Here is a 15,266-nt window from a genome sequence, read left to right on the forward strand (position 1 = left end):
CTGCTGCCAAGAGAAGTGGCCACTCTCTGATAATGAGGCCCCATTTCCCTGTCTGGATCCAGCCAGTGTTGTTTATGAGGACTTGGAAAGGAAGGGGAAGCTGCGAGGGATGGCATTAATCATGAATACCTGGAAGTCAGTCTTGCTGCCAAATCCACTTGGGTACTCCCTGTTTCTGATATAGTCTGACATGGTACCAGGGCTGGATCCTTGGTATTGGGGAGAGGCTTTTTTTTTTTCTTTCTTTCTTAATAAGTATTGCTTTCAGTTGTGATGGTTGGAGGAAAAAGGGTATGGTGAGCAGAGGCAGGAGTGCTCTAAGGGCAAGCTTGCTTTGGAGATGGGGAGCAGAAAGGGTGAAGCATCAAAATACCCTCCCCAGGAGACTCTGGAAACCTGTAGGCTTTTGTTTGTGGAGCTCAAAGCGGTGAACTTGTTGATCCTGTAGTTCACTGCTGTTCTGGAGTCGTGTGGGGGTTTATTTGCTATTATGCAGTAAAATTCTATCCAGACGACTTTAGTAACAAGTTGATCTCTCCTCCTGTGTATGCAGGTCTTTTTAGTAAGAAAAATCACCCCACCCGACAACGGCCATCTCTATGCCATGAAGGTCCTGAAGAAAGCAACCTTGAAAGGTGAGAAGAGCTTTCCATGTGCTGATCCACATCTGCATCCCCTAAATGGAATGAGAAGTTGTGCTGGGAAAACTCTGCACCATTCTGTAGTGATGCACCCATATCTCCCCACAGCTGACTGACTGAGCTGGGAGAGAGTAATTCAACGCTGCTTCAAGAAAGAAAGTCTCTTCAGAGCTGGGAATGGGGAAATGTGTAGCTCAGGCGAGAGCTAGTGAAGCCATTAGGCTGCAGGCAGAGCCCTATAGTTGGTGTCAGGGTCACAGTGCTGTTCCGAAGTGTTTGAACTGTGCATCTCTCTCCACAGTGCGCGATCGCGTACGGACAAAAATGGAAAGGGACATCTTAGCTGATGTGAACCATCCCTTTGTGGTGAAACTGCACTATGGTGAGTACACAGCTAACTTCAGGCCAGAGGAATGGCAGAGCCAGTGGGTGGCAACAACCCTGAATAGTTTCTAACTGTCCATGAGCACTACCCACTATGCACTACTGCAGATGCAGTGCATTGCCTGTGGGAGGTGTGCCCTAGGTGTCCAGCGACAGATTCTTGTTGAATGTGCTCAAAGCATTTTTCTCAAATACTGTCTGGAAGGGTTATGCCAATAGCAGTAATGTGGGAGGAGCCTTTATCTGTCAAGTAGCCCCTGTTCCCCTTTCTTCCTAGATTGTCCAGTTGTCTTTCTAAGCACAATCTCCCTAAAAATGAACTCTTCCTCTAATAGGATCTTGGTCCCATGCCCTGCCTGGTTATTGAATAGGAAAATAGAATAACACAGGAGAAGAGGATGAATTTTAAACCCTTGGGCTTTGTGTGTTCAGTGCAGTTCTGTCTAAGCACAGAAGAGCAGGCGTAGCAGATGCACCAGAATTTGTTCCCTTTTTTAAAGCTTAGTTTTGTCTTTTCCATGCAGCCCCTTGGACCTGATCTCCCCTCCCTTCCATTCCCCACCCTCCCTCCTAAGTTCAGAATTCTGAGCTCTCCATTGTGAGTGGCTCCAGAGGCAGCTGGTGCTTCAGTTACCAAAACAGCAAGGGGGATTTAAGAAGGCAGAATAACAACGCATGCTGGAATTTGTCCCCAGGGTTAAAACTCCTACTCCTAGAAAAGGTATTGTGGGAAATTTATGCAGTACAGTGGTTGGCACCTCTTATTTCTCCTGTGCAAAAACAGCTCTTTCAGTAAGTCACTGCCTCCTAGCAGCATGCATTGATTGGGCACCAATTTCAAGGGAAGAATGCCACCTACTCAATCACCAATGCCAATTCCTGCGATGCCTAAGTGTTCTTGGTGATCTCCCATCCCAGTGCTGACTTTGCAGGTGATCTCATTTTGACACCCAGTCACTAGCCATATCTGTATTAAGCCTAGTGGGAATGTGGGGCATCTGGAAATCTAAAGCCACCCAGCTTTGGGTGGTATCTGACATTGCCAAGCAGTCAAGGATAGAAGGGGACTGATTCCTGCTCTGGCCTCTGTTTCAGCATTCCAGACAGAGGGCAAGCTCTATCTCATCTTGGATTTCCTGAGAGGAGGAGATCTCTTCACTCGGCTTTCCAAAGAGGTGAGCATGCCTTGGGATCTTGCTGTGCTGTTTATGGTGCATGCGTGTTCAGCTCTACCAGCGTAGGCAATAGTGGGTGCCTATTGTAGAGGACAACTGGTATTTGGAGCATTGTTCTCCAACTCATCAGAACAGAAAACAGTGGCTACATAGGTGAGGTGAGCCCTGATTAGCTACTGCTATCTCTCTTGCTGTGTAAAGTGACAGAGATGGGAACCAGGAACTCCCTTTCTCTGTCCTGCTGCAATGTAGAGGCTTAAACTGATTTGCTTCTATCGAGGAGGAGCGGGCAAGGAAGGAGGCTAGGGATGGGAAATTTAATCTGCAAATTGAAGTGACAGATAAAGATAATTGGAGAACAATAGCTGATGTAAATGAAGATCCTAAATTAACATCAGCTCACTGCTTAGCAACCTCTAATTGTGCTGTTTAATCTCAGAGTAGCAGGAAATACAAGTCTGAAGGGGTGAGTGGCTGGGTATGTTGGGGAGGGATGTTTGGGATGGGGAACAACTTCATGGTATGTTCTTGGGAGGCTGATTTTCTTATAACCAAGGTGTCTGTCTCTCTTCTGTCCCTCAGGTAATGTTCACTGAGGAAGATGTGAAGTTCTACCTAGCTGAGCTGGCTCTGGGGCTTGATCATTTACACAGCCTGGGAATCCTATACCGAGACCTCAAACCAGAGAAGTATGTATAGCAGAACCTTAGGCTGCCTCTGATTTAATGACAAAGCACTGGGCCAGCTCTCCTGCAGCTCAGTCTCATGTCTGTAGTCTTTAAATGCCAAAGCATCCTCCTGTTAAGCTGAGAAATGCACGTGGGCTGGAGTAATGAGTAGCAGTAGCCTAAATCTCTTGTGTGGAAAGAGAGAAGGAGAATAATGCTCTAGCTTTCTCCTTTCCTTCCTAGGCAGTCGGGCTGGGAACACTGCACAGCAGCTTGCCCTCTCCTGGGCTAAGAGCAATGAACTATATACGGCCATATAGTGAGCAATGAACAGTCCTCCAGTGGAGGGGCTATGCAAAACACAGGGCCTCTGCAGAGATACACATCACTTGTGCAAGTGAATAGTCCTTGCTCAGAAAACATTTGGGACCAAGTTCACGTGAAGCCTGAGGGTTGGGCTCAGAGTCTTGCACATCACACCAGATGACATAGATGCAGTCAGAGAGAGAGAGCGAAACAGACCAAGATGGATTTCAGGGGAGCATGGAATAGTAGGGTAGTTGTTTCTGTCAATAACAGACTTCTTTTTAAGCTTTGCTTTTTCTTGCTGACCCAAGGACTCTGATTCTGTATTCTAGCTGACTGAAATGCTGGCTTGCTTGGCAAATAATAGGGATACTCCAAAGAGACTGTATAAAGGCTCGGGCATCAAACACCCCCCCAGCCCCCGTAGAGCCATCAAAGGAAAAGTAGGGGTTCTCCAAATCTCCTCTGCTGTAATACTTACAAAAACTTAACAATTAAGTTGCGGGTGTGCTGGGGCAGCTGCCTGTCATGCCAACCAGTGTTGTCTCATTGATTCCTTGTAGTCCTCGCTCTGTCCATCTGTTGTTTCTTGTCTTTATACTTACATTGTAAGCTCTTCGGGGCAGGGATGTCTCTTTGTTCTGTGTTTGTACAATGCCTAGCACATTGAGTTCCTGATCCAGGATTGGGGCTCCAAGGTGCTACGGTATTGCAAATAATGGAGTCCTTGAACAAAGCATCCCTGTTAGGAGGGAGAGTGTAAGTGGCTGGAGGAAAATGGGCCATTCTCTTTGCGTCGTACATCTTGATGAAAGGGCTAAACCATCGGGGCTGAAAGTGGTGGCACTAAGATCTGTTTCTGGGGTTCTTAAAGCTTTTTAACTAGCCTCTCAGGAGCAGAAATAAGTGCTGTTTCACTTGTTAGTATCTCTGTTATGGTAATGATCATTGGTGTTTACACACCTGTCTCTCCTCTCCCTCTTATAGCATCCTGTTGGATGAAGAAGGACACATCAAACTCACAGGTAAGGTGACTCCAAAAATCTTGCACTACAGCAGACTTGCAACTTGAGATACAGGCATTCTTCCATGCCTGTGCTCTGTTTGTAGAAAGTGGATGTATGTTCATGTTTTTTTCTCTTTTGCATAGATTTTGGTTTGAGTAAAGAAGCTATTGACCATGAGAAGAAAGCGTATTCCTTCTGTGGGACAGTGGAATATATGGCACCAGAAGTTGTGAATCGTCAGGGCCATACCCACAGCGCTGACTGGTGGTCATATGGTGTATTAATGGTATGGTATCTAACTAGCATGTTTGAAGGCTAATTTTATGGTGGATCTTTAAATGGTAGCTCTGGAGAGATGATGCAGTAGTTCTTGCATTATACTGTATCTCTAACAGAGAACTATTGAACTAGGAAAGATCTAATAATCACTCCAATGTTTTCAAGCTCCCATATACGTTACTCTGCCCAAAGCAATCAGTAGTGAAGTGTAACGAATGTCACAGGGATCAGCTACTTCATAGCTGTTCCATGTAGAATTTAGATAGTTTCTGACAGTCTCTCACGACTGTCACATTTTGTCTCATTTAAGACAGCTTAAGTTTCCTGTTAAGATACTTTCATTTCAGACTGGAAGTGATGCTAGTGTTTCTTGTATGGATCTGGAGCTGCCACCTGGTGGTCATTCAATCCATGGCCTTTCAGCTCTATGGTGTTTGAAAGACTATAAATTACCATTAACCATATCAAGGTTCAGTCTTAAAGCATATTAGGATCTGCTGCCCCTAGAAACTCTCACTCAATCATTTAACCTTCTCTCTTGTTCTTCTTTCTAGTTTGAGATGCTCACTGGCTCCCTGCCGTTCCAGGGAAAAGACCGTAAGGAGACAATGACATTCATTCTCAAGTAAGAGGAGTTATTCTTCAGTGTCTCTGCAGGGGAAAGCTTGCTGCTCTGCTTCTAGGATAGGTTGACCAGATGTCCTAATTGTATAGGGACAGTCCCAATATTGAGCGCTTTGTCTTATGTAGGCTCCTATTACTTCTCACCTCCATCCTGATTTTTCATACTTGGTATCTGGTCACTCTACGCTAGGACGTCAGGAATTTTGCATCCTGGGGGTTATTACAGTTTAATGGCATTAATTTGCAAGTATTTCTATAAACAGACTTACGGTGGGCACAGTGTTAAAATGCTGAGCAAAAAACTGACTCTGTCTCACATGCTGCAAGGAAAGACGTGGAAAGCTAGGTGGCAGATGAGCTGCAGTCAGCACCTGTTTGCTTGTTTGACTTACTCATAGTTAATTACACCATTATTTTTTCTTTCCAGAGCAAAGCTGGGCATGCCTCAGTTCCTGAGCTCCGAAGCACAGAGTCTCCTGCGAGCCCTTTTCAAAAGGAATCCAGCCAACAGATTAGGTAAGACATCCGGTGTTGCATTGTTTCTGGGAGCTCCAGGTGCAACATCGTGGCTCCTATTGTCCAAGTGGGTCAGATACATTTGGATTTTGGCTAGGTTCTCCCGCATATCTCAGCACAGCTTGATTCCCGGTAATATCTGGTCACACTGCACAGTGGATTATAACCTTGCTTACTTCGTTAGCAGTGGAGTGGGTATATACAGTAGCACTAAATCCAGAGTGGTGTCTGTCTTCCAGGTTCTGGTACAGATGGGGCAGAAGAGATAAAGCGTCACCCTTTTTACTCCACCATTGACTGGAATGTGAGTACTGAACCTTTCTTTGCTTAGATATTGGATTCTACATGCTCTCAAACTTGCATACCAATGAAGGGGAGAGGCATGAGTCACTCGACTGACTTAGCTCTGCAATGAAACAGATGCTTATAGAGTGACCGGCAGTCAAAAGGCTGCGTCCTATTGTTCATCAGCTGTCAGAGTTCTTCCCCAAAACATCAGAGGGGTAGCCGTGTTAGTCTGGATCTGTAAAAGCAGCAACGAATCCTGTGGCACCTTATAGACTAATAGACGTTTTGGAGCATGAGCTTTCGTGGGTGAATACATGCATGCATCCAACGAAGTGGGTATTCAGCCATGAAAGCTCATGCTCCAAAACGTCTATTAGTCTATAAGGTGCCACAGGATTCTTTGCTGCTTCCCCAAAACAGTGTTCGCACAAAAGGAACGGGAGTCACCTGGACTGCTGAAGTAGGAAACTGAACAAAAATCACATTTGTCATAGCAAATACCCTACATGTGTGAATTCAGATCAAAATGAGACCATCGACCATCTCTTGCAGTAGAAGGACGAGGAAGCAGGAGAGGGATGACCTCGGAGGTATTGGAAAATATCCTTGAGGGACAGGAATCTTTGGAAGGAATGGATCTACAGTTTGAAAGACAGAAACTGTCCTAATAGAACAATATCTGGCTGAAGTGATTGGGCCAGGGTGGTTTGGTGACGAAGATTGGAACTCAGGAAATAGGGGTTCAATTTCCTGCTTTACCACAGGCTTCCTGTGTAAGTTCTGAGCAAGTCATGTGATCTCTTCCCCATCTGTACTCCTGTACTTTGCAGAGGTCTTGTGAGGACTGGCCAGTTAGTGCTTGAGGCATTCGGATACTGTGGTGATGGAGGTTCAAGAAGACCTAGAAAGGTTTTAGAACAGACCTCCCATGATGCTAGCATATAGGGTTCCTCTCAAACTATCTTCAACTAGCAATTCAGAAAGGCAGTGGGGAGGAAAAAACTCCCTGCCAGGAATTCCTCTAGCTCTTCCTAGATGTAGCTTTCAGGCCAAGCATCTGAATCCAGAGCGAGCAAAGAAGACGCAGCAGATCCTGGTGGCATCAACTAGTTCCTGGATAGCTGGCTTTTTAGCACCCTGGAGATACAAGGTTTTTTGGCTCTTGGTGCCTAGGGAGGAGAAATACTGCAAGCTTCTACTACAGAAGTGACTCAACAGCTTCCACTATGCTACCAAGCAATTTCTGGCTTGTAAAGTTTCCTCCTCATGGCTTCTCTTTCCTGGTAAATCCATCCCCTTAGGCATGTTTTTGGGAATGTCTGCTAATTGGGACATCTACCCTTCGGGGATGGTTTGTTGAATGGCATCTGTGGCGTTTTGTTTTGCAGAAACTATATCGCAGGGAGATCAAACCACCTTTCAAACCTGCAGTGGCCCGACCAGATGACACCTTTTATTTTGACACAGAGTTCACCTCTCGTACGCCGAAAGGTTTGTGTGCACCCCAGCAAATAGGAAATTGGTACAGGATACTCTGGCTATATAAACACATGGTACTGGGGTGAGGCATATGACACTGACTCCTATTCCAGCAGAACTAGGCCTGTCCTCACTGTAAAATGAGGAACACTGACTTCAGAGGGTTACAGCTCTTGACAAGGGATGGGTGGTGCAGGAGTAAATCTGCAGGGGGCTCTCGAAGGTAAATGGTCTATTAAACTGTGGAATAACACGCGGTGTAGCTACTGTCTAGAATAGGGAGTAACCATAACTCTTAGTATGCGAGGGATACATTATCAGCTATTGGCAGGCAGCTGCAGGAGCACTCTTTTTCCTGACTTATTCCAGACTCCCCTGGAATTCCCCCGAGTGCAGGGGCCCATCAGCTCTTCCGAGGGTTCAGTTTTGTGGCAACTGGATTGATGGAGGATGGCATGGTCAAACCCACCCAGGCACCTCTGCATTCTGTGGTACAGGTAAGGGGACCGGACCAAGGAAAGACCTATCTTAAACTGCAGTGATAATTCCAGAAGCCTGGCACGTGTCAGCCAGACCATGAGGGCTGATAAGTGATAGCCTGGCTAAAACCTGAGGGCAAGGCTTTTTCTGTGGAAAAGGAGGGATTTCCTCATGCAAACTCCCTGACCAGTGCCCCGGTGGATTCCAGATGTGTGTGTGAATTTGTTCAAAGGCTTAGCCAGACCGTGGATGTGAACAAGAGGAAGGGCAGGGGACAAGAGACATAGCCTATAGTGGGCCAAGGTAAAATAGCCACGTAAACCTCCTGTGGAGAGATCAGACTTCAATATGCTACAAGATTAAAAATCCTGGACAGTTTGACCCAATCGTGCATATTTATGCACAAGCCTAGAGGATTCATATCCTGCTGGGGCCAGCTCAATCCTTCATTCTGCAGCAGCAAGTCAGTTGAGTTGATGCAGCTTGCAATGTGTGGGTCTTTCAGATGAAATGGGCTATGATTTTCAAAGGGTTTAAGGCAGCTATGTGCTAGATTTCATTGAAATTAAATAGGATTTAGATACTAGCTGCCTTAGGGACCTTTGAAAATTACAGCCGTAAAGACCAAGGTCCTTTTGGCTCTGCTTGGATGCTGAAGATCCTGTGACTCTTTCCATAACTTCCCCTGGCTGGTGAACTGTTCAGCCAAGGACACCAAGGCACTGCCCCAACTCTGTGCCATGTGGCTGCATTTCAGTAGGCGGTAGCTGTGGGCTGAAAGGTACTCTAGAAATATGACTTCCATTTGCCCTTCTCTCCCCCTCCCTGGCAGGCAGAATAAGAAGCTGTGTGATGCAGTGGGTAGCAGTCAATCCATCCTCCATTTTGTAGCTGTACAGATACTGTGGTGTTTCCCTAAACTACTTTTTTTCTTGTTTCATTTCTCCATTCATCCCCCTGTAGCAGCTGCATGGCAAGAGTCTCCAGTTTAATGAAGGCTACGTAGTGAGGGAGACGATCGGTGTGGGCTCCTATTCCGTGTGTAAACGCTGCATTCATAAATCCACCAACATGGAATATGCCGTCAAGGTTTGCAGTCTGCCATCTCTCTCTTATGTGCACTCCCACACTCGGGTTTCCTTTTCTCTCTACTAACAGCCTCTGAAAATAAAAGTGAGTGAAGTACCGTTGTCCCTGCAGCTCTGCGCTATCATACAAGAAGCCAGGCTGGATTTCTGGGCTGGGGGTGCTGGGGAAGCGACATTCTCCTTTTGGGAGAGGAAAGTTCAGTACCACACTACTTTTCAGCAGTTGCGCTTGCTGTGTTGGGCTTTAGGAATTCCATCGAGTACTTCTCAGCCTGAACAAAGGCTGATGTGGCGCCCCATGTGATCATGAGGATGTATAACTGGCAGTAAAATGAGTCGGTCTGGAAAACCACAACAGCAGGAGCTGGGGAGTGGAAATAAGTTTAGAATCTCAACCCCAGCTAAATTCTGCAGTGCTCCACCTGTTGTTTCTCCATGCACACAGCTCTGCCCTACCTGCCTGGTAGAAGGACCCCAAGCCTAGTAACACTTCCTATGCTCTCCTGCAGATCATTGATAAGAGTAAACGAGACCCTTCTGAGGAGATGGAGATCCTCCTGCGATATGGGCAGCACCCAAACATCATCACACTGAAAGATGTGAGTGTAACCGTGTTTAACTTGCAGCGAAGCAGAGATGTTGTCTCTGAAAGCACAGGCCTGCCTGCTGAGGCTGAAGCGGTTGCTCCTGAGAATGCCCACAATAGAATGGTGGCAGGCCTGGGAAGGTGTCAGAGCTCCCCAGCAATGCGCTGGGGGAGATGGAGGATTTCTGTAGAGCTTGTGGTAGAACTACTAAGGCTGCTTTGGAAGCATCCCGTTGGATGTACGCTGGTTTCTGATACCACCTGATTGCTACAAGTCCTAGCTTAGAGTGACTGTCTCTCCAAAGCTATAATGTGGTTCACCATAACACAGCTACTTTTCCTTTGAAAGCATTAGAGTCCTGTGGCACCTTATAGACTAACAGAAGGACTCTTTGCTACTTTTACAGATCCAGACTAACACGGCTACCCCTCTAATACTTTTCCTTTGAAGTATCACTGAATTTATTAGTACACCAGAATCTTATGGGACTGAGCACCCAGCGACTCTGGTGCCATCAGGTCTTTCAGCAGTGAGCAGCACTTCTTTGGTCCATGCTCCATCCCTCACCTGATCCCAGGCAGAGTGCACACAGCATTAAACCAGTCTGTTCCCCCAGCACTGCCTGGTAACAAAGGCTGGGGTAGAGGAGTCCTTCCATGTGTGAATCAAAACTTGGCTCTGCTTCAGCTTTTTACAGAGCTTGTGAAAGTCCCCTCCAACTAGATCTGCATGAGACTAAACCGCACATAACACGTGCAGGAGATAACTTTTTATTATGGCCATAGGTGCATGGTTTCAGGCAACTCAGCCCCCAGGACGGATGGACGTATGCATGAGAGAGAGAGAGAGATCATTATTATTTTAGGGACTAACCCCTGCATATCTGCTTTGGCAGGTATATGACGACGGGAAGCATGTTTTCCTCGTGACTGAGCTGATGAGAGGAGGGGAGCTGTTGGACAGGATCCTCAGACAGAAGTGTTTCTCTGAGCGGGAGGCCAGTTCTGTGCTGCACACGATCTGTAAAACTGTAGAGTATCTGCATTCTCAAGGGGTGAGTACAGGAGGCTGAGATGCTGACCGGTCCCCGCACAACCAAGTGGGAGGCAGGCGGGCACGGGGCTATTATCCTGCCCCCAGGGCTGGTGCAACCATTTAGGCGACCTAGGCGTCGCCTAGGGCACTAGAATTTGAGGGGCGGCATTTTCTTCGGCAGCGACCGCGGCGGCTGGATCTTCCGCCATCCCGGTCGCTGCCGGCATTTAGGTGGAGGGAGCTGGGGCAGGGGAGCACAGGGAGGGCCGCCTGCAGCAAGTAAGGTGGGGGAGGGCGCCTCAGGGTGGGGGCTCGGGGACAGGGGAGGGCACAAAGTGAAAGTTTCACCTAGGGCACGAAACATCCTTGCACTGGCCCTGCCTGCCCCTTCTCTAGGAAGTAGCTGCCTGTTAGGATACGTTTCAGTCTTGAGGGAGGCCAGGCATGAAATCTAAGTCTGTGCCATTTGCTTCACCTGCAGCCTTGAGTGCAGCTGCTAGAGGAGTGTGACAGCAGCACCTGCTGTTGTTTACTTCACAGGTAGTTCACAGAGACTTGAAACCCAGCAACATTCTCTACGTGGATGAGTCTGGAAACCCAGAGAGCATTCGCATTTGTGACTTTGGCTTTGCCAAGCAGTTGAGAGCTGAGAATGGCCTTCTCATGACCCCTTGCTACACTGCAAACTTTGTGGCCCCCGAGGTAAGCCGCTCGTGACCTGAAACTCTCCCTCTGTAGCTCTTGCTGTCCTCCATCAGGCTGCAGTTCTCTGCCAACATTAGTTACCTGCTGAAATGTTGGCCAGGCCTAGCTCTGGCACACTCTGCCAGCAGGGCCCGCTTTGGGGAGTGGGCAAATGCAGAAATACTCTCCCAGTATTGAACTAATGGAGGCAAGTTTTGGGACTAGATTTCATACGCTCCTGCTGCTTTTCTTTCCTACCCTCTGTCTATTGCCTCCTCATGAAGTGGTGGCACAATTCAAAACCAAATGATTCTCTTGGCTCCCTTTCCTAGTCTGGAAGTTGCCCCCTGATTTACTTCTGTCCTGCAATCCGACCCCTTCTCTGGGTTCCTTAACAGACTTGCTCTATCGGGGCTTTAGAAGCAGTGACCCTCCATTCTCAGGACAGGGTGGGCCACTGGCTTGCAAACAAGCCCCTCATTTAGGGGGCTGAAAAGCCAGTGTACTGGCCACCTAATTCAATGAGTATATCTCGGTGTCAGAACTGGCTTCTCTGTAGAACTAATACGCAGTGTGAGATTCTGTTAGTGCCTGATTCTTTTCCATAGCTATTTTGACATGCCTGGGATGTTTCCTCTTCATCCATGAAAGCAAAGCCAAGTTGAGTCCCAACCTATTCCCTGACAGAGCCCTAGAAAGGTCCAGCGCACAGACAAAGCGGTTAAATCAATGCTCATTGTCTGACAGAGCAGGAACTCTTAGGAAAACTGACATCTTTCCCTTGGCTTATTCTGCATAGGTACTAAAACGTCAAGGCTACGATGAGGGATGTGACATCTGGAGTTTAGGGATACTCCTCTATACAATGCTGGCAGGGTAAGTACCTGCTGCTCTTATGGTGGGGATGCATTTAGCGCACCGACGGCTGTCTGTGAGTATATTGCTAGTGGGTGTGCCCTGCTGCAGAGGGCATATTGCCCTTATTGACTGTCATTCACTCAGATTTCAGTTCTGTTCGGTTAGAAGAGGAACCTGCAAATTTTCTGTTTTCAGATACACTCCTTTTGCAAATGGGCCCAGTGACACCCCAGAGGACATCCTGAGCCGAATAGGTGGAGGGAAGTTCACTCTGAAAGGAGGAAATTGGGACACGGTTTCTGAGGCAGCCAAGGTAGGGTCTGGTACCTGAATTAAGTTTGTAGCTCAGGTCAAGTATAGACAGCTGCTGTGCAGCCTGTTAAAATAAACCTCTCTACTGCTTTCACTTTTTTCTCCCCCATCATGTGGGTTCAGTAGCTCTCATCTCACATGCACATTTTGCTCCAAAACAGGGGCAGCAGTGTCTATGTAGGGTGCTTCACCATTTTGCAATTAGTGCCGCTATGCAATACCAATCTATAGTGGCCCATCCATGGCCATTGACACTCAACCCCATCTTCTGTGCCCAGGCTGATAGCTGCTATTCCCTAGGATAACGAACTTCTAAGTCTCATCTCTGAATGAGATGAACCTCTCTCAGATGGGTTTGCACCACCTTTCTGAAGTCTAATTCTCTGAATGCTTGCTCCAGGATCTGGTAACAAAGATGCTCCATATTGATCCTCACCAGCGCCTGACAGCCAAACAAGTCCTGCAGCATCCCTGGATAACACAGAAGGATAGGTTACCCCAGAGCCAGCTGAGTCACCAGGATGTACAGCTTGTAAAGGTACGCATTGTGGGGCTGTGCCTGTGGTGCATTTAGCGGTGCCCTCTTGCTCCATCACCACCTCTGGGTAGTGAGTAGAGCAGTCTCAAGGTGTGGGGGTAGGGATCTGCTTCCAGGGCAAAGGGATGATCTGGGGGAAATTGCAGTGGGAGGGGAATGGTTAGTAAGTGTAAGGCAAAAACTAACTCCTTCAGGCCACAGAAAGACTTCCGATAACTCTCTCTTCTAAAAAGAAGCCAGTTCCTTATATGCTGGCCAGTAATTTTCAGTAGGGTACAAAGATATTTCTGCCTCCCAGCTATTCTGGGTGGATGCAGTCCCATGACACCCCAGTGACCGTTTTTGTGTGTTGTTTTTTTTCCATTCTTTTCTCCAAGGGAGCCATGGTTGCAACATACTCTGCAATAAACAGCTCCAAGCCAAGCCCCCAGCTGAAGCCCATTGAGTCATCCATTCTGGCACAGAGGCGGGTGAAGAAGCTCCCCTCCACCTCACTGTAATGGGAAACCTGGGCAGTCCATGGCACCACTGTGCAGTGCTGTCACTCGTGACATTGCATGAGCTGCTGAAGATGGGAAGCGGGGAAACGGGCAGGAAAACATGTGAAAGGAAGCCCATTTGCAGACTGTCTTCCTCCAAACCACGTCAAGGCCAAGTGCCTTTTTCCTTTTGAAAGACTAGCTCTTCTCTTCGTGGACTTGCGTATCCTGATAAAAGTTCACTGTAAAACCTTTTTTTTCTTTTTTCTTTTTTTTTAAAGTGTAAATTGATACAATTTTTAAAGGGATCCATTTGTGTATATGAGAACTAGAATGTATAATCCGTGTAATGATGTCCCTAAAGAGCAGATCTGATCTGTCTTTTCCTGTGAAAGGCCAGACCTTGATTGTAGACACATCACCTTTCACAACTGATTTGGGGTTCAGGGCTGGTGCAGCTGGAAGTCTGACTCCCCCCAGCCACCCCCCAAAACTTTTTTATCCTTCCCAGTGTCAAACTAGCAGCTGTTCTTTCCAGAACCACCTGTTAGAGAAGTCGCCCCATTTTTGTGTAAAGCTTGTAAAACCAATTCTTAAATTTCACCTTGTACATTTTGGTTTCTTCTAGAAGCCACATGGCTGCTGTACGAGGGCATAAGCCATTTTAAGCACCTACTTGGTTAAACTGTCCCAGATACCTGCAGGGTCTGGACCTTTCCTCCTCTTTGCTCCAGCATTCATTCAGGGTTCTGTCGGATGAACAGATGCTGATAGGGGAGAAATATTCCCTGTTGTGAAGTCAAGTCTTTTTGGGTTGGCTTTGGTTTCTTTCTTTTTTATTCCTGTTTCACTTAGCACCATCCAGGAATCCATGATGCGAAGCAAAATCTTTTTATTTTTTATTTTTTAATTTAATTGTGTTCTATGGCTGGTAACTCAGGGTTTCTGTCTGAACTTTATAATAAACATGTCATTCAGTTGAAGTTATTTTACTGACTGAATGTTCACCCATGCCTTTAGCTACAGAATAAGCTATGCTAGTCACTGCTCCTCTCTTTAAAATGGGGATGATGGTACTTGCCTTCCTTTTGTAAAGCGTTTTGACATCTACAGATGAAAAGCTGTGTGTATAAGTGCATCTCTTCTCCCCAGGTGTCTCAGTGATGAGGGAACTCAGTGTTGCTAATAGCTATATTATGCCATCTTCACTCAAGTTTAGAATTTACTCTGCAACTGAAATCATTAAGATTAATTGTGGAATAAGGCACTAATCAACATTAAGGGTGGCAGAATCTGGCCTGTAGAGGGGAAACTCTTATTTACAGGAACTAAATATCACAATCTTAATAGAAATCAGCCCTCAGAGACTACTTCTAGCCCTGTTCAGTTGAACTTTAGTCCTTCTGAACCCTTAGATATTGTGGTATTGAGACATGGATTCTTAGCTGCCTTGTATATTCTGCGTGCCTCCCTCTGTTTTTTGGGGCAGGGGAGTGGATCAGTGAGAGAAGCTGGGGAAATCTTGAAATAACTGTACAAGGATGGCTTCCAGGACTGAACTGAGCAACTCTCTTCAGTGTGTCAATCTCAGCTGTGTTCACTGCTCATGAGAACAGAGAAGCACCAACTTTCCTTAGTTTGCCCCAGTGGACTCTCCTAATGGGGGCCCTTCAATTTAAAATGTTCCTTTTCCTTGCAGCAATCCAACAGCACAAGTATCTTTCCCCCTTCAGTTACTCTGACTAGCCCCTCACACTTACCATCTATTCTGAAGCCTTATTCTTGAGATGTCCACTCACTATTCCCAGCGACACAGGTACATCTATTAGGGTGTGCCT

General features: G+C 46.8%; 1 protein-coding gene across 5 annotated transcripts in view; it reads left to right on the forward strand.

Annotated features, from left to right (window-relative positions):
• RPS6KA1 (ribosomal protein S6 kinase A1) overlaps positions 1-14,411 on the forward strand; it is a 64,568-nt gene extending 50,157 nt beyond the window's left edge. For all 5 annotated transcript variants that reach the window (XM_032802916.2, XM_032802919.2, XM_075060731.1 and 2 more), the window contains 19 exons: positions 554-635; positions 943-1,023; positions 2,121-2,200; positions 2,783-2,889; positions 4,162-4,199; positions 4,325-4,467; positions 5,015-5,085; positions 5,512-5,600; positions 5,840-5,904; positions 7,277-7,379; positions 7,737-7,864; positions 8,811-8,936; positions 9,445-9,534; positions 10,418-10,576; positions 11,098-11,259; positions 12,041-12,117; positions 12,295-12,412; positions 12,812-12,949; positions 13,327-14,411. In XM_032802916.2, coding sequence (XP_032658807.1) covers positions 554-635; positions 943-1,023; positions 2,121-2,200; positions 2,783-2,889; positions 4,162-4,199; positions 4,325-4,467; positions 5,015-5,085; positions 5,512-5,600; positions 5,840-5,904; positions 7,277-7,379; positions 7,737-7,864; positions 8,811-8,936; positions 9,445-9,534; positions 10,418-10,576; positions 11,098-11,259; positions 12,041-12,117; positions 12,295-12,412; positions 12,812-12,949; positions 13,327-13,449 — 1,980 coding nt within the window. In that variant the 3' untranslated portion in view covers positions 13,450-14,411. The remainder of the gene's footprint in view (positions 1-553; positions 636-942; positions 1,024-2,120; positions 2,201-2,782; positions 2,890-4,161; positions 4,200-4,324; positions 4,468-5,014; positions 5,086-5,511; positions 5,601-5,839; positions 5,905-7,276; positions 7,380-7,736; positions 7,865-8,810; positions 8,937-9,444; positions 9,535-10,417; positions 10,577-11,097; positions 11,260-12,040; positions 12,118-12,294; positions 12,413-12,811; positions 12,950-13,326) is intronic.
• The last annotated feature ends 855 nt before the right edge of the window (positions 14,412-15,266 follow it).

The sequence above is a fragment of the Chelonoidis abingdonii genome, chromosome 25 (genome assembly GCF_003597395.2).
Source record: "Chelonoidis abingdonii isolate Lonesome George chromosome 25, CheloAbing_2.0, whole genome shotgun sequence".
Lineage (NCBI taxonomy): Eukaryota > Metazoa > Chordata > Testudines > Testudinidae > Chelonoidis > Chelonoidis abingdonii.